At 37.7% G+C, this 25,485-nt stretch overlaps 1 protein-coding gene across 4 annotated transcripts in view; it reads left to right on the forward strand.

Annotated features, from left to right (window-relative positions):
* Window positions 1-25,264, forward strand: part of SLC26A7 (solute carrier family 26 member 7) — a 131,120-nt gene extending 105,856 nt beyond the window's left edge. For all 4 annotated transcript variants that reach the window (XM_065902496.1, XM_065902499.1, XM_065902498.1 and 1 more), the window contains 4 exons: window positions 5,830-5,930; window positions 20,290-20,344; window positions 20,427-20,530; window positions 22,063-25,264. In XM_065902496.1, coding sequence (XP_065758568.1) covers window positions 5,830-5,930; window positions 20,290-20,344; window positions 20,427-20,530; window positions 22,063-22,095 — 293 coding nt within the window. In that variant the 3' untranslated portion in view covers window positions 22,096-25,264. The remainder of the gene's footprint in view (window positions 1-5,829; window positions 5,931-20,289; window positions 20,345-20,426; window positions 20,531-22,062) is intronic.
* Window positions 25,265-25,485: the final 221 nt, after the last annotated feature.

Genomic DNA, 25,485 nt, shown 5'->3' on the forward strand with positions numbered 1-25,485 from the left:
CAAATATTATACTTTCCTCAGGTTTAATAAGAGAAGAAAAGTAAGTTGAAGGGACATATTCTTTGGCAAACTCATTAGGTAGAAAAAGAAGTCAACCAGATCCATAGAGGCAAAAACACAACAATGAAGTGCCACTTAGAATTCAGTTCCTTCAGCTGTAAAATGGAAATTGTAGTAACTTGGAGAGATTACCACATGCCTCACTCAATCACATATCACTTTATATAGTTACAGAGTTGTTTTATTCATGCACATTTTCCTCCTAATTAGATTTTTAAGGGAAGAGATGCATTTTAATGTTGATTGCATTATCCTTTATTGTCCAATGAATACTTGGTCAGTGAATGAAAATTAACACTGCTAATATTTGTATAACACTTCCAAGGTTTCAAAGGATATTCTTCTAAATAGATGAAATAGATAACTGGTAATTATCATTTTCAAATAGGTAATAAGATAGGATACTCTTAGTTTTATTGATGAAGTTGAGGCCCACTTTTGCCTTCTCAGGTGGTCTGTATGCTGCCAATCGAATGTGTATCTCTCTAAATAAACTTACTTTCACTTAAAAAACATTGAGACCTTAAATAACTAACTTGCTTAGGATCACGCAGTTGGTTAGGGAGAGAGGAGGACCTCAAGGCCCCTTTGAAGGCCAATGTGTATAGCAAAGGGTGCTTAAAGCTGGAATTCGAGAGTTCGGAGCCAGATGCAGTCTGCAGAAACACAACCAAGAAGGGTGGGTTGGTGCTAATGCAGAGAAAAGGAGGTGACAGAGAGTGGCACTCTTCTCTGCTTTGGTTGTAAGCTTGTGAAAATGGAGACGAATATGGACTTAAAAGAAATTTCAGTATGTAATTAACATAACCAGCACTGTTGGGGTATTGAGGGAAGGAGGAGGGCAATACCAATGATGATTCAAAACTCTGAAACTCTCAAACTGGGATAATATGAAATCCAGGAGGGGAGCTAAAAGGAAAGGGAAGCTTATTTTAGAAGATGGTGAAGTTATGATACTGGAAAGCCTTCCAGGAGATATCCTTGGGTTTTGGGGGCCATTGAATAGATCTGGAAGTAACTAAAGCAAAGGGAAATGTTAGCTGGGTGAGGGAGTAGGAAAGAAGAAAGAGAATAAATAATACCCACTCCTGTAAACAGTCTTTACAGAAGAGAAAGAATTGATTGAATAAACTAAATGAACTTACAAACCATGTAAATAATAAGATGAAAGTCATCATATTTTTCTGAATGAAAACAAAAATCACTCAAATGCGAAGAAATTTCCCATTACCATGTTCGGTAAATTGTGTTCCAAAGCACTTCAGTCACACTGTGCCGTTACCAAGAGGCGCTCTGTCAACATCTTTCTCAGCATCGTGATTTTTCAGGTTTATCTCCTCCACCTTCTCACCTGCTTCCCTTCACATTATCCTCCAAGTCTCAGCTTCCTTGTTGCATTCTTCCTTTCATTCCTGTGTTAAATAATAAATGTCCTTGTTCACGTAGCAAACCTTTCTTGGATTTAGCGAGCATTGGCCAAGCCCTAGGCACAGTGGTGGGCGCTCTATGTCAAAGGATGAGAAAGCAGGCGTGACTTCTGTCATCACAGGTCCCGAAGCCTGAATTGGTTCCCCTGCCACAGCTGCCCCCATCCTCATCCGGTGCCCTAGGCGAGCTGTACTTCGGAGGCTACGGGGGAGAATCCTCTTACTTCCTTACCCTTCTCAGCTTCTAGAGGCCATCCACATTCCTCAGGTCATATCCTTTCCTCTGTCTTCAAACCAGCAGTGTTGACATCTTCAAACCTCTCTCTGGCCTCTTTCATCATCACTTCTCCTTCTTTGCCTCTTACCCTCCTGCTTTCCTGTGATAAGAACCCGAGTAACATTGGACTTCCCCCCACCCAGGGTAATTCAGGATAATCTCATTCAGGATTCTTAATTTAATCAAGTCTGCAACATTCCTTTGACCATGTAAGGCAGCATATCCCCCAGGTTCTAGGGATTAAGCTATGGACATCGCTGGGGGTCATTTTTCTGTCTACAGTACCAGGTCTATCCTGTGCCTCCTGAGTGCTTTCTGTGTAACTTTCAGCCTTGGTAACACTAGATTACTAGTTCAACTGACTGGTTTCTCAGCTTACTTGTGAGTCTACTGAGAGTAGACTCGCTTGGCCATCATTCTACTTGTATTTCTTAGGACGGTGCTTAGAGTAAGCACACACCACATCTATATTAACCGATTGCTTGAATGAATGAATAAAACAGATAATTTACACAATCATGTGCATACATGTTTTCCAAAGATAGTGTTTTGGCGTGTCCTAAATATTTGTGATTCCTTATTTTCTTGAGATGTGAGAGATATAAATCTGTTTCTCAATAATTACTTGATATCAACAGAAAATGCCTTCTTTTAAAAAATTATGAGTGATTCACAAACTGCCAGAAACCTTTTGAAGTATTAAAAAAAGTCACCCCTAAATTATGCATCTATGAATACTTTTTAATTAAACAAGTTAATGAATATTCCACAGGAGGGAACTGACTTGCACTGTCTGGAGTTAATCACCCACCCACACCTGATGGTTAATTTCTTTTTTAGTTTTCTTTGATTTTTGTAGATAAAGCCCATCATTTACCACATCCCCCATGAGTATATATTAGTTATCTCCTTTGCACATGCTCCAAGCTTACCTCATTTTGCTTAAGACATATTAGCTGTTCATTCAGCTTTCTACAACAATATGAATTTTATTGCACTGACTGATTTACTTAGAAGCTTAGAACACAAGTATATATTAATAGTCATAAAATCAGCACAACGACAGAACTGAGAGGCTACTATATAAAAGAAAACTTCACTTATTTTTGGAAAAATTTCAGAAATGCCCATTGTATTCATTGTATTTAAATTTTCATTTGAGGGAATTGGTAACTTTGCCATTAACAATGTCTTTTTTATTTACAAAAAAAAAAAAATGAACTGCTACTCTTAAAAAAAAAAGCTTACTTAAATTATTATCCACAACTACATGGCACAATTCTTTTGTTTTATTTCTTTTGGACAGTCTGAAAATGTGCATGCATTTTGATTAAAGGAACACAAAAGAGGAACCTCAGATGTAAAAATGAAGGATGAAGCAAGCACATTCTGAAACAAAAGAAAAATCTTTGTTTCACTATTGATTAAACCCAAACATTTTTAGTTAGCAATCTGTCATCACTTAAATTATGAAATAATTACAAGAAAATATAAAGAATGGCAAGTATAATTTATAAGTGAAATTAAATAGGATAGAAAAGAAAAAAAACACCTTCTTTCTTAAATAATTTTCTGTATCCTTTTACCACCATTTCCTAGTCATTTAGATTAGTGATCAATCTCTCTAAATAACATGCATAGTTTTTTCACTGGATTATTAAGTTCAGATTGACAAGTAAAATTGCTTATGAACTAGTGGTGACTTTCTGAAACACTGAATTGATAGAAATTCTAGGGTCTTCTTTGAACTGACTGGGAAAAAGTACCATGATTGATTAGCCATGTTTGGCTTGTTAAAGAATACGGGATGATAGAATGCATGTCATAAATTTAGTTGCAGATAATAATTTATGTACCTTCTTCATGAAAAGCAATTATAAATAAAATAGTTGTTAATTTTTTCTGGGTTATATTGAGTATATATACTGAATTATATTCAGTTTTATCATTGACAATTATGTTTTCTAATAAATGAAGAATAAAGATCTCAAAGAATTCATAATTTAGTTTGGGTGGATTAGATATTAATGATAACTTTTTCTACATAAATTTTTGGGCTAAGAATTTTAGATTTAGCTTTTTTTGTATGTACTTACTATAAAAGACTATAAGGAGATGGAAAGAATACTTCATTAATTTTGTTATCAAATTGTATCATCACTGTCATTTTAAGATCTATTGCTAAATATGTCAGAGGTTTAAGTCATTTATTTAATCCAAGCTATTGAATTTTTTAAAAAATTACTGATTATTTTCCTTGTGTTTAGTAACAGTAACCAGATTTACATGATATGTTGGTAAATCCAAAAAACTCTTGGAGTGGAGAATACGGCCTGGGGTGGTGGAGAAGTGTGATTTGTTGCACTTGCCAGTTTCCATGGTGTAAATATTTTCAAGCTACCACCATGCTGTCATTAAATGTGGAGCTTGAAAAGATTTGTACACAGTTGACATGCTGAAAAGATGTCAAAATAGATGGACTGAATTGTCTTCTAAAAAATCATATGCGTTTTATTTTCTAAAACAGATATATTCAGAAGTATTGCATAGAAACCCTTCAAATTTTGAACTCCATGGTACATTAGCAAATGATCAGTCTTACTAAAACTTTTTATATCTAACTTTGTAAGGATATATCTAATCCATTATATATATTTTATGCATGTATGCCATGTGGATTATTGAACTTTTGTAGGAAAACTTATCGCATATTCAATTGTTAAAGATTCTTATACTCTGAAAATTCAACAAAATGTTTCCAAATTGGATAAAATATGTTTATGAATCATAAAAAATTTGCAAGGAAGTACATATCACAAACAAATAATGAGTCAAATGTCTCAGCAAATCTTTTAATACTTCTCTAGTAATTATTCTTCTGTAACTCTAAATAAAATGGAATAAAAGTATCTCTAAACTAATTAGTGTAGTGCCAACCTGTGTATGTGTGTTTGTGTGCATCTGTTTGTGAGACTAGGAGATAAAAGGAGTAAATACCAATCAACAGTCCGCTGTTTGTCCTTGCCTAGGATTCATATTTTTATTTTTCCTGTGAGCTTAAACCCACTCTCCAATCTCTGATAATAGCAATGACATATTATATCTGAGGTTAAAAATAAGAGCCCTTCTGTAGTGGGGCTGGGTTCTATCTTTAGGCAAATAGTGAATGATGATGATTACTACTGAGTGGTCAGTGGATGAGCTAAGTTGTGGTCACTTTTCAATTTGCTTGAAGTTCTAATTTAGCATGTCGAGCCAACGGTAGCGTAGCCTGAATCTGTACTTGCCCTCAGAGCTCCCTCATGGGAGGAAAAGGGGAACAGAAGGCACTGCTAGAGTAGCTGGCATGTGGGGGGTCCCCAGTAAATTCTTAAAAATATATTTTTTTAATTTATTTGGCTGCACTGGGTCTTAGTTGCAGCACATGGGATCTTAGATCTTTTTGCAGCACGTGGGATCTTTAGTTGTGGCATGTGAACTTTGGGTTGCAGCCTGTGAACCCTTAGTTGTGGCATGTGGGACTAGCTCCCTGGCCAGAGATCAAACCTGGGCCCCTGTATTGGAAGCATGGTTTCTTAGCCACTGCACCACCAGCGTAGTCCCCCCAGTGAATATTGGTTGAGTGGGACAGGAAAATTTTGAGATCTCAAACTGTCGTCAGTGTTCCATTAAAGTTGTTCATATGATTGGAAGGCTTACAACTCTGTATTGCTTCTACTTTTAGAATTAAATATATCTTCAAGGCTACTTTTGCATGAAGCCTTCCCTGGTTGCTCCAGAGGGACATCTTATTGTAAATTTCCATTTCCTTTCATTTTTAATCATATGCTATTTACCAATATTATCCTTGGCACTCAAGTTATGTAATAATTACCTGAGATAATATTGGAATAATAAAAAATCAGAGTTCAAAAATAATTAGTAGCCAACTGAAAATGTAAAATTAAAAGTGTTTGGAATTGGTTTTGTTAAACATGAGGCCACTGTTGATCTTCCCAATGTTCAACAAAATCAGTAGTGAAAATCTCTAAGAATTTTCTCTGATTCAACTCTGTTTTCTTACAGAAGAAGCTACCCAGCCGTGCCTGAATCCAAAGTGTTCTTTAATCCTGGATTGCAGTGGACTGACCTTTTCTGACTATTCTGGAGTCTCCATGCTTGTTGAGGTATTTGTGCAGCTTGTGTTTGGACTGATTCTTTCCCTTCTCTTTAGGATCAGTGTTTTCACGGACTCTTTCTCAGCTGTGAGATCGTGACCCTGCTTGTCTCAATACTCATCTCACCCATTCTCCCCAAAGGACGTAGACTTTCTGCCTCCCACTACAGCAGATTTCTTTTCAGGAGATTTCATGAAGTTTCTAGCTGTGCGTGTATCGAGGGTGTAAGCGGAGTAGAGTAGATAATCACGTGGGACGTGAGTTTTTACATTTTCAGTTAACTGCTAATTACTTTTGAACGCTGGCTTTTGATTATCCCAATATTATCTCAGAATATGTAATTGAGATGTAGTGGGTGTAGGCCACGCTGGGCAGTCAACTCCCAGGCTTCTAGAAAGAAGGAGCAAAGCCCCCTCCATGAGCAACTGCCCCGAAGTTGGCAGGATATGGGCTTTCATATCATGGATGGGTCCAGTCTGGCCTGAAACCATTCCTGCCTGAATTATTCGGAAACTACCTCCCAGACAGGGACAGGTCGAGCTTTGGAAGCTCAGAGGAGAGCACAGCGACAGGTGTGTGCGAGGCAAAGCAGAGAGGGTTCAGCACAGAAATCGGCAGCGACCAGCATTTCCCAGCCTGGGCCGCTCGGCGGCACGGCCGCCCACCGTGGCGGGGGGCTGGGTGCTGAGGGCAGGCTTCGGGGTCTGAGCCCAGGAGAGGACTGGGGCTGGCTGCCGTGGAGACCCTCTGAGGGGGCGCGTACGACACAGCTGAGGGAAAGACCTGGGACTGCCAGAGGGGCGACGGGCCATTGCCTCCACCTCGGCATGCTTACGGATGTTAGGACACCGCCTTGGTGAGCGCCCGCGGTGGGGCTGGCCGCAGCTGCGGTCTGCAACCCCAGAGGGATTTGGGCTGGCTGCAACAAAGGCTAACGTGAGTGCCAGAGCCAGGACTAGTCACGGCTCTGGTCTGCAGCCTCAGAGGGGGACACACTGGCCCGCCACCGGGAAGGCTGGCTTGAGTGCCAGAGGCAGAACTGGTCACGGCTCTGGTCTGCAGCCTCAGGCCAGCTGCCGGCCGGGCCAGTGGGGGTGCCGGAGGCAGGGATGAGTAGCGCCGCAGGCCCAACCCCAGGGGTCGCAGCTGCAGGAAGCTGCGCGCAGGCACAAGTCATAGCCCACAGCTTCCTGGAGCTTCTGCACCTTGGCGTTGCTGAGGTTCCCACGGCCCGGGGCCAGTTCCCCTGGGAGAGTGCATGGCCTGCCTCAGGCTGCAGCAGCATTCCGAAGGCCTCTACCGCCCCAGGCCCTCCCCACACATTCCGCTTGTGCCTGCCGTATCCCTCCCTCTTCCCAGCCCAGCTGAGTAAGTGAGGTCCCATACCCTCTGCTTCTGCCGCATCTTGTCTGGGTGGGAAACAGACCCCAGAGCGTAGCCTGCAGAGGCAGGGCAGAAGCAACGCGAGCCGCAGAGGCTGTGTGACCAAAGAGGAAGAGAATTGCCTCCTGCAGCCGCAGGAGCAGCAGATTAAATCCCCACAGTTGGCTTGAGGGTGTGCAGTTTCAGGGCAGTTGTGGACTTTGGAAGCAATTACAAGTTGGAGTGTGGACAGGTGTGAGTCTGAGCTCACCCCACAGTGCCCGCAGCAGGTCTGGAGACCTTCCTAGAAATATTGGAGGTCTTTCCGATGAGGCACATTAGCTGGAACTGTGTGGCAGGAAAACAGAACTGAGGCCACAGGAAAATAGTCTTCTTACCACCTCTCTCTCTCTTTTCATTTTTCATTTTGTTCTGTTGTTCTTTTTTTTTTTTTTATTACTTTAATACTTATTTTTTACTTAATTTTTCCTTTTTTAAAGCTTTTATTTTTAAGTAAGTTTATTTTTTCCTATTTCTACACTAGTATTTTGTTCTGTTGTACTTTTTTCATGCTTTTGGTTCTGAATTTTTTCCAGACTAGTTTATTGTGTGTGTTTTCATTTATGAGTTTGCTTATTGGTTTGGTTGCTCTCTTCTTTTGTGGGTTCCATTTTTAAAATTTTATTTTAGTTTTTTGTCTTATTTTCTTTTTTTGAGTATGAGTGTGTGAGTCTCAGTGTATGTTCTTATCTGTTCAGTGTTACTTTTATCATTTGTCTTGGGGATTTGTCTGTTCATTTTTTGTTTGCATGTTCATTTGTTTGTTTGTTTTCTATTTATTTCCTTTTCTCTTCTGTGCTGTGTGGCTTGTGGAGTCTTGTTGCTCTAGCCAGGGGTTGATTCTGAATCTCCAAGGTAGAAGGTCCAAGTTCAGGATGTTGGATCACCAGAGATCTCCTGACTCTGAAATATTAATTGGCAAGAGCTCTCCCAAAGGGCTCCATTTCAATGCTAACACCTGGCCCCACCTAAAGGCAGGCAAACTCCAGTACTGGATGCCTCATACCAAGCAATTAGCAAAATAGTAACACAAACCTACCCATTAGTAGGCAGGCTGCCCAAAGTCAGACTAAGCTCATAAATACCCAAACACACCATTGGATGTGACAGTGCCTTTCAGAGGAATAAGATCCAGCTCCACTCACCAGAACACAGGCGTCTGTCCTCTTACCAGGAGACCCTCACAAGGGGCTGGTCAAAACCCACCCACTGGGGGCAGACTTAAAAATTAAGAGGAACTGCGGCCTTACAGCCGTCAGGAGAGAGGCCCCAAACACAATAAATGAAATGGAAAAGAAGCAAAGCAAAGCAGCGAAACAGGCATCAGATGAAAGAACATGGTAAAAACCCATACCACCAAACAAATGAAGATGAGATAGGGTGTCTATTAAAAAAAGAATTCAGAGGAATGATAGTAAAGATGAACCAAAATCTTGGCAATAAAATGGAGGCATAGATAGAGTGGAAGCATGGATTGAGAAGATACATGAAGTGTTTAACAAGCACATGGAAGAAATAAAAAACAAACTATCAGCAATGAACAATGCAATAAGAGAAATAAAAAAATACACTAAAGGGAACCAATAGCATAATAACTGATACAGAAGAATGTTTAAATGAACTGGAAGATAGCATGGTAGATGCAGAGCAGAGCAAATAACTGAAGCAGAGCAGCATAAAGGAAAAAAATGAAAAGAGAAGAGCCCAGTCTCAGAGATATTTGGGACAATATTAAGCACATCAGCATTCAAATTATAAGGATTCCAGAAAAACAAGAGAAAAAGAAAGTGTATGAGAAAATCCTGAAGGAGAGTATAGTCAAAACTTTCTCTAACATTAGAAAGGAAATAGTCACCCAAGTCCAGGAAACACAGAGAGCCCTACATAGGATAAACACAAAGAGAAACATGCCAAGACATATTAACCAAACTAACAAAAATTAAACACAAAGAGAAAAAATATCACAAGAAGCGAGGGAAAAGTGACAAACAACATACATGGGAATCCCCATAAGATTAACAGCTGAGCTTTCAGCAGTAACTCTGTAGGCTGGAAGGGAGTGGCGGAATATACATAGAGTGATAAAAGGGAAAATATGAGACCAAGATTACTCTACACAGCAACAATCTCATTCATATTCAACAGAGAAATCAAGGGCTTTACAGACAAGCAAAAGGTAAGAGAACTCAGCAACACCAAACCAGTTTTATTTACAACAAATGCTAAAGGAACTTCTCTAGACAGGAAACACAAAAGAAAAGGCCCACAAAAACAAACCCGAAACAAAAAATAAATGGCAATAGGATCATACATGTCAATAATTACTTTAAATGTAAATGGATTAAGTGCTCAAATCAAAAGACACAGACTAGCTGAATGGATACAAAAGCAAGACCCCCTACAAATGTTGTCTATAAGTGACCCATTTCCCACATAGGGACACAAACAGACTGAAAGTGAGAGGCTGGAAAAAGATTTTCGATGCAAATGAAAATTTAAAAAAAATAAAAACTTTAACAACAGACAATGAAGGATCTTGGATTGTTCAAGGGATAAATCCAAGAAGATGATATAATAATTATGAATATATATGCACCCAACATAGGAGCACTCCAAAACATAAGGCAAATGCTAACAGACATAAAAGGGGAAATCAACAGTAACACAAAAATAGTGGGAGACTTTAACACGTCACTCATGCCAATGGACAGATCACCCAGACAGAATATTGAATAAGGAAATACAAGCCTTACATGACACTTTGGACCAGAAGGACCTAATTGATATCTAAAGGACATTCCATGCAAAAGTATTAGAATTCACTTTTTTTCTCAAGTGCACAGGAAACATTCTCCAGGATAGATCAAATCTTGGGTCACAAATCAACCCTTCATAAATTTTAGAAAATTTAAATTGCATCAAGCATTTTTTTCTTACCACAATGATATAAGATTAGATATCAATTACAGGAAAAGACTGAAAAACAAAAACCACTTGGAGGCTAAGCAATATGTTTCTAAATAACCAAGAGGTCACTGAAGAAATCCAAGAGGAAATTCAAAACAAACAACAAAATCACAACAACTCAAAACATATGGGATGCAGTCTGAGCAGTGTTAACAGGGAAATTTATGGAATACAAGCTTAAATCAGGAAATGAGAAAAATATCAAGTAAGCAACCTAACCTTACACCTAAGGCAACTAGAAAAAGAAAGAAGAAGGAAACAAAAACCAAAGGTAGTAGAAGGAAAGAAATTATGAAGATCAGTGTACCATGTTTTAATCACTAGGTCATGTGATTGACTCTCTGTGAGTCAGTGTCCGACTCTTTGTGATGCCATGGACTATACCGCTCCAGGCTCCTCTGTCCATGAAATTCTCCAGGCAAGAATACCAAAGTGGGTTGCCATTCCCTTCTCTGGGGTATTTTCCCAAACCAGAGATTGAACCTGGGACTCCTGCACTGCAGGCGGATTCTTTACCATCTTTTTATTTACTTCTGCTCAGATGAAGAGCAGAGCACTGAATTTGAAACTGTGATAAAAAATCTTCCAACAAACAACAGCCTAGGGCCAAATGGCTTAAAAGGCAAAAAGTAGCAAACTTCTAGAGAAGAGCTAACACCTATCCTGCTCAAACTCTTCCAGAAAATTGCAGAGGGAGGAAACTCCCAAACTCATTCTGTGAGGCCACCATCACCCTGATACCAAAACCAGACAGATACCACACACAAAATAATTACAGGTGAATATCACTGATGAAAATATATGCAAAAATCCTCACAGTAATATTAGCAACAACACATGAAAATGATCATATAGTGTGATTAAGTGGGGTTTATCCTAAGGATGCAAAGATTCTTCAATTTATGTAAATAAACAAATGTGATACACCATAGTAACAAATTGAAAGATAAAAACCATATGACATCTCAAATGCAAAGAAAGCTTTCAACACTATTCAATACCCATTTATAATAAAAGTTCTTCAGAAAACTGGCATAGAAGGAACCTACCTCAACATAATAAAGGCCATATACAACAAACACAGAGCAAACATTATTCTCAATTGTGAAAAAATGAGGGCATTTCCTTTATGATCAGAAAAAAGAAAAGGGTGCCCACTCTTGCCATTATTATTTTATAGAGTTTTGGAAGTGCTAGCCATGGCACTCAAAGAAGGAAAAGAAATAAAAGGAATCCAGATTGGAAAACAAGTAAAACTCTTACTGATTGCACATGACATGATGCTATACATAGAAAATGCTAAAGATGCTACCCTAAAATTACCAGAGTTAATCAATGAATTTAGTAATTTCCTAGGATACAAAATTAAAACACAGAAATCTTTTGCATTCTTATACAATAATAATAAAAAAATCTGAAAGAGAAATTAAGGAATCAATCCCACTCACCATTGCAACAAAAAGAGTAAAATACCTAGGAATAAATGTACCTAAGGAGACAGAAGACCTGTATTCAGAAAACTACAAGATACTTATGAAATAAATCAAAGATGATAAAAACATGAAGAGATACACCATGTTCTAGGATTGGAAGAATCAATATTGTGAAAATTCTTATACTACTCAAGGGAATCTACAGATTCAATGCAATCCCCATCACATTACCAAAGGCATGTTTCACAAAACTAGAGCAAATAATTTTACAGTTTGTATGGAAACATAAAGACCCCAAATAGCCAGAGCAATCTTGAGAAAGAAAAACGGAGTTGGAGGAATCAGTCTTTCTGATGTTTGACTATACTCCAAAGCTACAAAGCTACAATAATCAAGACAGTATGTTACTGGCACAAAAGCAAAAATATGGATCAAAGAAACAAGATAGAAAGTCCTGAGATAAACCTACATACCTATGGACACCTTCTCTTTGACAAGGAGGCAAAAATGTACAATGGATAAATGATAGTCTTGCCAGCAAATGGTGCTGGGAAAACTGGACAGTTACATGCAAAAGAATGGAACTTGAACACTTCCTAGCACCATACATGAAAATAAACTCAAAATAGATTAAAGACCTAAATATAAGGCTAGAAACTATAAAACTCTTAGAGGAAAACATCGATAGAACACTCTGACATAAATTGCAGCAAGATCCTCTTTTACCCACCTTGTAGAATAATGGAAATAAAAAATAAAAGTAAACAATTGGACCTAATTAAACTTATAAGTTTTTACACAGCAAATAAAACTATAAATAAGATGAAAAGACAACCCTCAGAATTGGGAAAAAATAATAGCAAATGAAGCAACTGATCCCAAGCAACCTAATCAAAAACAAAAAGAAACAAACAAACAAACACACAAAAATGGACAGAAGACCTAGAGAGACCTCTCTCCAATGAAGACATACAGATTGCCAACAAACACAGGAAGAGATGCTCAATATCATTTATTATTAAAGAAATGCAAGTCAAAACTACATTGAGATATCACCTCACACTGGTCAGAATGACCATCATCAAAAAAATCTACAAACAGTAAATGCTGGTGAGGATGTGGAGAAAAGGCGACACTCTTGCACTGTTGATGGAAATGTAAATTGCTAGAACCACTCTAGAGAATAGTATGGAGATTCCTTAAAAACACAACAAAACAAAACAACAAAAAAAAAAAACCCTAGAAATAAAACTACTGTATGACCCAGCAATCCTACTCCTGGGCATATAGCCTGAGAAAATCATAATTCAAAAAATACATGTTTACCCCAATGTTCATTTCAGCACTATTTACAATAGCCAGGACATGGAAGCAACCTGGATGTCCATCAGCAGATCAATGGATAAAGAAGTTGTGGTACACATATTCAATGGAGTATTACTCAGCCACAAAAGGGAACGGGCTTCCCTTGTGGCTCTGCTGGTAAGAATCTGTCTGTCATGTGGGAGACGTGTGTTCAATCTGTGTTGGGAAGATTCCCTGGAGGAGGGCACAGCAATCCACTCTAGTATTCTTGCCTGGAGAATCCCATGGGCAGGGGGGCCTGACGGGCTACCGTCCATGAAGTTGCAAAGAGTCAAACGCGGCTGAGCGACTAAGGACATACACACACAGACACTTCCGTAATTGTTCCCCCCCTTTTTTAAAAATTCAAAGTCAACAAGGAATGCACTCCCTTTCTTATTTCTGCATATTCTCTCCCCCAGTACCCCAAATATGCAGGAGGATCTTGAGGATTAGGCCGTGTCTGTTTCTCAATGGCCCTCAGTTGCCCATCAGCTTCTGTTGTGTGAAATCGGCTCTCCTCACCTTGGCTGTCTCCTCCCCAGTGGGTCTCTTACTCTGGCCTCAAACAATCTCCTGCTGAGTGAGACTTTTCTGTTCTGTCAAAAACTTAATCCTAGCCCTTAATAATTTCTGGGGCTCTTTTCCTACATATTTCCCTCCTTTCCATTGTTCTTGCTCATAAATCTACCCACTTGATCCTTCCTGAATGCCAATTCAGTCTTCTCAGCTCCGTGAAGTGGCTGCATTTTGCAGGGGTCCCCCTATCATGTAGTTGTTGCAGCAGAAAGCTGAGATGATCTGAGAGCTGGCCTCATTCGTTTTCTTTCTCTCAGAGAACTCAATCCTTTGCTGCCTGTTCCCATTGCTGGAAAGCACTTTGTATATTTTGTCCAGTTGTCTACTTACTTATGGAGGATAGAATAGTCTTTATATTAGTTACTCAGCATGACCAGAAGTCAAAACTGAACATTGACTTTTTAAGAATAAAGACCAGGGCAGTCTTTAGAAGAACTTTTGTAGATTTTGATTATTTCCTCATGGCGTTGCATAACTGTGTCTCCATTCATATTTTAAGTTTGAAATGTCCAAACTTTGAAACTCAAAATAGTACAAAGGTCAGCTTTAATCTGGTTTTCCTGTGAAGATAGACTGGGGTTATGTGAAGGGAAGCACCTTAAATATATGACAGTCAGAATATATTCTAAGATCTAGCACACTTACTGGGAGGTGTTAAGGAAATTGTCTAACTTGTCTGGATCTCAGTTTATTCATTTCATAAAAATGAGGGAGTGACTTTGTTTCAGAACTAGTTGGATATTAAAAAAAGCAAATTATGCAAAAGAACTGGGTTTAAGTTTCCTAGGCCTTAAATCCAGTGGCTATTTTTTGGTAAGTCATCCTTTTTCTCATGTAAAGATGAGCACAACAAAGGACAGAAATGGTATGGATGTAACAGAAGCAGAAGATATTAAGAAAAGGTGGCAAGAATACACAGAACAGAAGAAGAGCTATACAAAAAAGATCTTCATGACTCAGATAATCACGATGGTGTGATCACTCGTCTAGAGCCAGATATCCTGGAATATGAAGTCAAGTGGACCTTAGGAAGCATCACTATGAACAAAGCTAGTGGAGGTGATGGAATTACAGTTGAGCTGTTTCAAATCCTAAAAGATTATGCTATGAAAGTGCTGCACTTAATATGCAGCAAATTTGGAAAACTTAGCAATGGCCACAGGACTGGAAAAGGTCAGTTTTCATTCCAATCCCAAAGAAAGGCAATGCCAAAGAAAGCTCAAAATTCTCCAAGCCAGACTTCAGCAATACATGAACTGAGAACTTCCAGATGTTCAAGCTGGTTTTAGAAAAGGCAGAGGAACCAGAGATCAAATTGCCAACATCTGTTGAATCATCGAAAAAACAAGAGAGTTCCAGAAAAATATCTATTTCTACTCTTTTGACAATGCCAAAGTCATTGACTGTGTGGATCACAATAAACTGTGGAAAATTCTGAAAGAGATGGGAATACCAGACCACCTGACCTGCCTTTTGAGAAACCTATATGCAAGTCAGGAAGCAACAGTTAGAACTGGATATGGAACAACAGACTGGTTCCAAATAGGAAAAGGAGTACATCAAAGCTGTATATTGTCACCCTGCTTATTTAACTTATATGCAGAGTACATCATGAGAAACACAGAGCTGGAAGAAGCACAAATTGGAATGAAGATTGCCAGAAGAAATATCAATAACCTCAGATATGCAGATGATACCACCCTTATGGAAAAAGTGAAGAAGAACTAAAGCCTCTTGAAAGTAAAAGAGGAGAGTGAAAAGGTTTGCTTAAAGCTCAACATTCAGAAACCTAATATCATGGCATCCAGTCCCATCACTTCATGGCAAATAGATGGGGAAACAGTGGAAACAGTGGCTGACTTAATTTTTGGGGGCTCCAAAATCACTGCAGATGATGATTGCAACCATGAAATTAAAAGATGCTTCCTCCTTGGAAGAAAAGTTATGACCAACCTAGACAGCATATTGAAAAGCAGAGACATTACTTTGCCAACAAAGGTCCATCTTGTCAAGCTATGTTTTTCCAGTGGTCATGTATGGATGTGAGAGTTGGACTATAAGGAAAGCTGAGCACTGAAGAATTGATGCTTTTGAACTATGGTGTTGGAGAAGACTCTTGAGAGTCCCTTGGACTGCAAGGAGATCCAAGCAGTCCATCCTAAAGGAAATAAGTCCTGAATATTCATTGGAAAGACTGATGCTGAAGCTGAAACTCCAATATTTTGGCCACCTGATGTGATGAACTGACTCATTGGAAAAGACCCTGATGCTGGGAAAGATTGAAGGCAGGAGGAGAAGGGGACAACAGAGGATGACATGGTTGGATGGCATCACCAACTCAATGGATATTGGTTTGAGTAAACTCTGGGAGTTGGCAATGGACAGAGAGGCCTGGCTTGCTGCGGTTCATGGGGTCACAAAGAGTGACCCCAACCACAAAGTTGGACATAACTGAGTGACTGAACTGACTGACTGACTGATGCTTTCATATTCTTGTTGTTCACCACAAAAACTTCTCATGACTTGGCATAGGGTTCAACCTCAGTTCTTTTCTTGCATCTGAATCTAGACTGGAAACAGATAGTCCCTCATCACTGGAGGGCTTCTATGTTCCACACTTTAACTTACTGTGCTGCCAAGGTCTGGAAGAGCACTGTTAAACCAGTTTTTAGAAGGATCACATTGGGAGCTTATTTAAGATGTAATCTTCTGATGGTAACCTATAGTGATCATTTTGAAAAGTATTTGTTGTTATTTTCCAGTTGCTCAGTCATGTCCAACTCTTTGCAACACCATAGACTGCAGTAGACCAGGCTCCTCTACCTTCCTCTATCACTCAAAGTTTGCTCAAATTCATGTCATTGAGTTGGTGATACTATGAAACCATCCCATCCTCTGCCACCCCGTTCTCCTCTTGCCTTTAATCTTTTCCAGCATCAGAGTCTTTTCTAATGAGTCAGCTCTTCACATCAGGTGGCTAAAGTATGCTTCAGCAACAGTCCTTACAATGACTATTCAATGTTGATTTCCTGTAGGATTGACTGGTTTGATCACCTTTTTGTCCAAGGGACTCCCAAGAGCCTTCCACAGCATCACAATTCAAAACCATCAATTCTTTGGCTGTCAGCCTTCTTTATGGTCCAACTATCACATCTGTACTTGACTACTGGAAAAATCATACCTTTGACTATATGGACCTTTGCTGGCAGTGATGTCTTTGCTTTGAATACCTTGTCTAAGTTTGTCATAACTTTCCTTCCAAGGAGCTAGCATCTTTTAATTTCATGGCTACAGCCACCGTCTGCAGTGATTTTGAAATCCAAGAAAATAAAATGTCATTGCTTTTCTTTTTCCCCTTCTATTTTCAATGAAGTGATCAGACCAAATGCCATGATCTTAGTTTTTTAAATGCTGAATTTCAAGCTATGTATACCTGTACATGACTACTGGAAAGACCATAGCTTTGACTATATGGACCTCTAGTCTTTCCCATTCTATTGTTTTTCTCTCTTTTCATTGTTCATTGAGAAAAGCCTTCTTTTCTCTCCTTGCTGTTCTCTGGAATTGCATTCAGTTGGTTATGTCTTTCCCTTTCTCCCTTAGTTTTCACTTCTCTTCTTTCCTCAGCTATTTGTAAAGCCTCCTCAGACACCCACTTTGCCTTCTTGCATTTCTTTTTCTTTGGGATGGTTTTGGTCAGTTACATCTTATACAGTGTTATGGACGTCTGTCCATACTTCTTCAGGCACTCTATCAGATCTAATCCCTTGAATGTATTCATCACCTCCACTGTATAATCGTAAGGGGTTTTATTTAGGTCATTCCTGAATGACCTGTAGGTTTTCTTCACTTTCTTTAGTTTAAGCCTGAGTTTTTCTATAAGGAGCTGATGGCCTGAGCCACAGTCTTGTTTTATCTGACTCTATAGTTTCTTCATCTTTGGCTTCAAAGAATGTAATCGATCTGATTCTAGTATTGACCGTTTGGTGATGTCCATGTGTAGAGTTATCTCTTGTGTTGTTGGAAAAGGATGTTTGCTATGACCAATGTGTTCTGTTGGCAAAACTCTGTTAGCCTTTGCCCTGCTTCAATTTGTACTCCAAGGCCAAACTTGCCTGTTCCTCCAGGTATCTCTTAATACCCTATTTTGCATTCCAGTCCCCTATGATGAAAAGGACATCTTTTTTGTGTTAGTTCTAGAAGATGTTTTAGGTCTTTATAGAACCAGTCGACTTCAACTTCTTCGGCATTGGTGGTTGGGGTATAGGCTTGATTTATTGTGATGTTGAGTGGTTTGCTTTGGAAACAAACTGAGATCTTTCTGTCATTTTTGAGATTGCACCCAAATACTGCATTTTGAACACTTTTATTATGAGGGCTACTTCACTTCTATGGGAATCTTGCCAACAGTAGTAGATATATTGATCATCTGAATTAAATTCACCCGTTCCCTTCCATTTTAGTTCACTGATTCCTAAGAGGTCGATGTTCACTCTTGCCATTTCCTGCTTGACGATATCCAATTTACCTTGATCCATGGACCTAACACTCCAGTTTCCTATACAGTATTGTTCTTTGTAGCATCTGGTTTTGCTTTCACTACCAGACACATACACAGCTGAGTGTTTGTGCTTATGTCCTTCTTGCATTCACTTTTCTTTGGGATTGTTTTGGTCATGCCTCCTGTACAATGTAATGAACTTCTATCCATAGTTCTTCAGGCATTCCATCTACCAAATCTTATCCCTTGAATCTACTAGTCACCTTCTCTATATAACAATAAGGAATTTGATTTAGGTCATTCCTGAATGGCCTAGTGATTTTCCCTACTTTCTTCAACTGAAGCCTGAATTTTGCAATAAGGAGCTCACGATCTGAGCCACAGTCACCTCAACTGCAAGTCTTGTTTTTGCCTACTATACAGAGCTTCTCCAACTTTGATTGCAAAGAACATAATCAATCTTATTTCAGTATTGACCATCTGGTGATGTCCATATGTAGAGTCTTTTCTTTAGTTTTTGGAAAAGGGTGTTTGCTGTGACCAGAGTGTTCTCCTAATAAAACTCTGTTATTCTTTGCCCTGCTTCATTTTGTACTCCAAGGCCAAACTTGCCCGTTATTCTGAGTATATCTTGACTTCCTACTTTGCATTCCAATTCCAATTGGAATTCTCTTAAGAGAATAAATCCTGAGAGTTCTCATGACAAAGAAAAAATATCTTTTTTCTATTTGTTTAGTTTTGTATCTATATGAAATGACCAATATTCACTAAACTTATCGTGGTCATCATTTCAGGATGTATGCAAGTCAAATCCTTATGCTGTACACCTTAAACTTATACAGTGCTTTATGCCAATTATAGCTCAATAAAAATGGAAGGACAAAAAATACAGATTTCTGAATCCTAGTCCTGGCCCAGGAATCTTCATTTTAAACAGCATAGGTTGTTTATGGATGATAAACGACATAGGTTTTTTATTGTCCAAGGTTTGTGTTTTGAGAAACACTAGACTAGGATTGTACTTTTACTGGGAAAAGCCATTATGTATATTTGTTATCCAATTGTATTTAAACTTTGTTTTTCAATATACCCCAGTATTTATTAGCTACTTTCTCTAGATACTGCAAATCAAGACTTAGAGTTAGTAAATATGAGGAAGTGGTTAACTATTCCCACTGAGTTTAAGATCTAAGGTTGAAAGTTCAGAGGAATTCAAATAACCTAAGTACTGGAAATGCTAAGAAAGAAACTTTTAAAAATCTTGTCTTGTTTAAAAATGCTACACAATAGAATGAATGAATAAGTCAACTGATGCATAAATTTGAAGAAAATGACATTTGTGCTTCTGTATGCATACAACCAGCCGTTTTGTATTAGTTTGCCACTTTTAGTTTCCTCATCACTGTTTATTTCATTATGGTTACAGTAAATTATGATATGTGTTAAGAACATAGACTTTAAAGATAGACAAATTCTGGATCCACATCTTAGCTGGATAACTAGTTCTAGGATCTGGATTTTAAGTATTTGTTTGCTTAAGTTGCTACTACTTGAGAATTTCTAGGACTTAAAGAAGGCAGGACCCTGCAATATGCCAAGAAAATCAGTTAGGATCTTTCATCTTAATGGACCATAAAAATGGAAGGTGGGGATCAAACTTGACTTTGATTGTAGTGAGGTTTTCAATTTACCATCCATGGATGGAGTTTAGAGACACCGTGAATATATAAATAAATAGCAAAACGTTAAAGTAAGCAGATTTCATCATTTTCACAAATGGGTCCTTGGCTTCCAATAAGGCAATTGAAAATAATTTTATATTTATATTATTCTTACAAGGAGGGAAAGGTGGTGTGTTTATTTTTATTAAATAAAGTGGAGAATGTAAGCAGCAAAACTGAGTTACATGAAAGGTGAATGCCTTGCTGGCATTTAGGTTCCTTCGCTAAGATCATCTCTTTTAGAAGTGAATCAGAGTATGCCTGATTGTGTTACGGTGCCACCCCCTGGTGATACAACATCATTTTTTTTCTTAAACTAGAAATTCTCCCTTCTGAGCTTCTTATTTTTTCCTGTCAGCTATCCTGAATTAATTATGAGTGTATTATTTTAATTCTTGCAGGTTTACATGGACTGTAAGAACAAGAGTGTGGATGTGTCTTTGGTCCATTGCACAGGTGAGGGAGTACCCTTGACTAACACTGGATCTGATCCTGCTGCTGCTCCATGAATCCTTATATCACTTGTGTTTTCTTATAGCTTCCTTGATAAAAGCAATGAAATACTGTGGAAACCTAGATTCAGAGAAACCAATTTTTTTTGAATCAGTGTCTGCTGCAATAAGTAACATGCATCTAAATAAGGTGAGTTGAACAAGTTGGTGTGCCAGAATCATAAGAAAATTGGAATGTAGAATCAAGGCTTTTGTGATTTTTATATTAGACTATTGTCACATTTGCATCTGAAAACCTATTAAAATGTGTCCCCTCCTCAGAGTCCTCTGCTACAAGCAAATAAATTTTTTCATTCCTTTTTTGGACAACGCATGAACATTGTTTAAGAATTTGGAGTTTCCAGCAATATCACTGTTTAAAGGATCTGGTGATCACCTATTAAGTACAAACTGCTTGATTATAAAATAAATGCATCTTCCAGGATCCACTATCCTGGAAGTTGGAATCTACCTCTGTCAAATACAAAAACCCTAAATGTAACCAAATAGCTTTTAACAGCTCTGATACCCTTTAGTCTAAGCTCATATTGCCATTTTTGGAAATACTATTTACAGAACCCAGCACTCACATGGTCTGAAGTGTCAAAGTTATCTTCTAATACTGGGCTGTATGGTTAATTTTAGAACTATTCCTAGAAATTTGATTTCCCACAATTTTTCTTTTTTTATCTTGAATTGTTTTTCCTTTCCTTATTCCTGGAACAGCATTTATTGTCTTCCTGAGTCATCCTCATTACATGCAACCAGAACGGTATGCATTTACAAAGTAATAAAAAGTAAAAAATTAAAGTAGAAATAATTATTATTTCTATTACTACTACTACTAAATATAATATCTTATGAACATTCATTGAGTGCTCATGTTCCAAGACTATGCTAAGAGCTTTACCTATATTTCTTCACTAAACTCACCACAAGCTTATGAAGTAGATACTATTATTTAACCTATTGTTAGAAACGAAGAAACTGAGGTTTGGGGAAGTTGTACCATTTGTAAGTGGTAGAGCCAGTTTCAAAGTCAACAGTCTGACCTGGCACTTGGAGCTATAAACTTCAGTACTCTGATGCCTCGGAGAATATCCATTTTCTTAGTTTGACTAGACAGCTGGCTTCAGTTTCTAATGTTCCTTTACCTGCGGTTATCAACTTAAAGTAGCAAGTGGGGCTTCCCAGGTGGCTCAGTGGTGAAGAATCCGCCTGCCAATGCAAGAGCCGCAGGAGGCGCAGGTTCAATCCCTGGGTCGGGGAGAGCCCCTGGAGGAGCAAATGACAACCCACTCCAGCTTTCTTGCCCTGGAGGAGCAAATGACAACCCACTCCAGCTTTCTTGCCTAAAAAACTCCATGGACAGAGGAGCCTGGCAAGTTACAACCTGTGCCGTTGCAAAGAGTCAGACATGACTGAGTGCCTGAGCACGCGTGCACACACACACACACACACACACACACACACACACACACACACACACACACACACACACACACACACACACACACACACCCCCAAACCCAGTATTCTTGCCTGGACAATTCCATAGACAGACGAGCCTGGCCAGCTGCAGTCCATGGGGTCGCCCGTGGGGTCCCGAAAGAGTCGGACCGCACTTAGCGACTAAACAAGAAAACAAGTAGCAGGTGCTCATTTCTTCCTCTTCTGTTTCAGAATCTGAGCATCAGTGACCCCAGTGAAGTCTGAGACTCTTTTGCTGCAATACCTGTCTTCTCTTTAGCAACTTCCCTGAAAAGGTCATAGTCAAGCGTTTTGCACAGACTTTTTCATTGTGTGGAACCCACAAATGACCTTTCCGACATGTGTGTGACTTTGTAACTGCATAACCCCTGCTCAAGGTTTGCCAACAATTTTATCTAATCTTTGTCAGTAAGTAAATTCACTTTGTAGGTTATTGTATACTTATTTTATAAAAATCAATATGCATTTAGTTTTAGTGTACTGAAAGATAAACATGAATTTTTTCTTTTTTTAATACCATGATATTTTGTGTTAATTTAGTTTTGTTATAGGTTGATTTGTAAAAGTGAGAAGTATTTTGTCCTATCGTAGGAGATTTAGAACATTTGCAAGTCGTTTGTAAAAATGCAGGATCATATGTATAATACAAAGAAACAACTTATCAAGTGTGCCATTTTCCACTACCAAAAAAGTCATTAAATATCAACAAGCCATGAAATATTCATGTAATATGATATGAAATTCATAGAAAGTAAGTCAAACAAAACAAATGACAAATTGGAAACCATTCTTCTTCATATCTTTCCATGCCTGGAAGTCTTCAGGAATGTTTTTACATCACTAGTATCCCAGTGAAATCAAGTTCTTGACTTTGGTTTTGTTGTGACTATTAAAAATGTTTAGGATCTTTAGGCCTTAGCCCTAGTTTGCACATCCCTACCCCATAAAAGTCTCTATTTTCAGCTTAAGTTTTGTTGGAACTAGAAAATGTGGAAGTTGCACATTTTCTGTTTTTTTTTTTTTTACAAATATGATTTATAGATGAGAAAGTATCAATAGCAGAATAACTTTGTGCTAGTCCAGTGTAGGATTAGCTACAGTAGTTGGAGACTTTCCTATTTCAGAGAGATAGTCAATATAATATAATACATTTATCTGTCTAAGATAGATGGATCTCCAGAGAATGCTTTATTTTTTTCTTTTGTTAGAGAAGACTTAGATAAATGCTTATCTGTAAATCCACTAAAACAACAGAGTAATTGACAAGTAAAACCACAGGCTAGGCTGACTTATATAAGTTACTGTTTTCATGTTTCTACATATATTTCAAATCACATAGTTTCATATGTTTATCTAGCAACTTGATTTACTATAAAAATATCACTTTGAAAAATAGGTATAGATACATGCTTTAATCTTAAGGCATTTTAGCTGTTCTAGAAAGTACCAGTTAACAAAAAGCCAAGTACTTTGAAATGAGTTTGAGAAAGAGTTTGCAAACAAAATGAAAAGGGTTTAATTTTAGGTCATTTAGGTGTTTTTCTGGACATCTGTAAGAGAAAATTCTAATATCTGCCAAGTGATGTAATGGTCCCTAGCAAATGTATAACAAACATTCGTATGGCCCTTGTTTTTACCATTAAACTCTAAGCAGACAATGTAAAAGAGGAATAATAAATATTTCAAAATTTTATAACTTATTTAGCTATGTTAATTTTGATTGACATGAAATGCAAAGATAGTTTTTGTCCCACAGGAAGCCTCAATCCCTTCATCACTAATTTGGAATTGAAATGAGTGAAGCTAATTTTCCTTCCCATCAAATTCTGTTCCAAGAAAAGGTGGAAGTAATAGTTGAAAGTAAACTTGCCTTAAAAAGAGGAGTTTCACTTGGCTTTGCCTGGTTAAATTATTCCAGTTGTGGATGGTGGCAGCAGCCACCGTCTAAATCCATTGGTCACGGGCACACAAATTGATGATGTATTTCTATGCAACTTTGGCCTATTATTAAATTTATGCACTGTAGACATTTTCTAATTTGTTAGAGATTATGGACTGTAGATGAAATAAAAATCATTACAGTTAATCAATGGATAGTTTCTTCTATTTTTTATTGAAGCTAGCATACAATTGCTTGAAAAGATGTACTTGAATGCATTTCAGTGTTTATAGTAGATATTTAATGGATAAAACTTAAAAGTCATAACTTTTATCAAATATTATTGTTTTCAAAGTAAAAGAATATCAAAACAAAGGTACCATAAACCCTTTGTTCTAAGGCTTATCCTGCATGCTAGGTCACAGTGACTGAAGACCTGGAGGAACGCCTTGGAATTAAGTCTTGAAAGCCTCAATATGAGTTTCACACACACAAGATCCTCCTAAAATATACATGTTTATTTCAAAACAGGTATTGATAATAGAAAAACTATAATAAGGTCCTGATGGTAGAATGTTTCTAATCATGTTGAACTATTTTTATGAGATTATTTATTTTTGTATATGATAAACTACTTATATATTACTTATTATGGTAAAATAAAATAGGGAAAAATTAAAACTGACCTATAAGAGTGTTAAGGACTTAACAGAGGGACATACAATATACAAATTAACCATAAAGCAAGTAACCAGGACAAGACTGTTAATATTACATTTATACAGATTAAATGTCCTTAATTTACCATTTGTCTTTCATTTTAAAGATTATTTGCCCCCAATTGTATGATTCTAGTGTTAAAAGTCTAACTTGAATTACTTTGCAGTAATTTATTTGACAGATCTCTACTGTGTAAATGGGTAATATAATGAGAAAAGAGATCTCTCTTTTTTAATGAAAATGTTAATGTATTAATACCCTGTATGGATGATGTTTGACATTTAGTGTTTACCCAAATATGTTAATATGTTTTTGAATATACATATGACTGGAAATCCATGGTCTACATTCTATGGGATGATCATCTACTTCAACATAGACTATCCTTTTTATGGTGATTTTGTTGCCAATTTTTCAATAGGGAGTTTAGTGAGGCTTGCACAATATAGAGATTTTTAGTTACAAATCATATCATCTAATATGCCACACTTATATTTTTATGTTTCAATACATTTAATTACTTTTTAAATAATCCTTTGCAATGACTCAGCATATAGCAATCGATTTACATGGAAAATAAACTGAAATATTACTGTGCTTAAATGGATTTCTATTATTTCAAAGTACTTATTGAAAAGCAAATAGTACATTTTGCTTGCTTAGACTGACCTACAGAGTATTATGTGTTGACAATTACTGGATTCAATATTCTTTGTAATTTATTTTTACAAAATTTCAGCCTAAAATTGTAAAGTGTTGTATGTCAATTTACAGAGGTTTAATAAAGCTACTTTTTGCTGCAACACTACTTTTACACAGTCCTTTACACCAAGTTTAAATCCTTTCTTGTTCTAATTTTAATTAATACATAATTTAATTTGTTAATTTGTTTGGCTCTTCATCTATATACTGTTGTTTGTCTTTTCTGAGTGTCTAGGCTGAGTTCAATATTCTCCAGCATTTTAAAGGATACTGCTCAAAGAACAAGAAAAGAAGACTCTTTTCCAGGTGTTGGA

Source organism: Muntiacus reevesi, chromosome 12 (genome assembly GCF_963930625.1).
Source record: "Muntiacus reevesi chromosome 12, mMunRee1.1, whole genome shotgun sequence".
Taxonomy (NCBI): domain Eukaryota; kingdom Metazoa; phylum Chordata; class Mammalia; order Artiodactyla; family Cervidae; genus Muntiacus; species Muntiacus reevesi.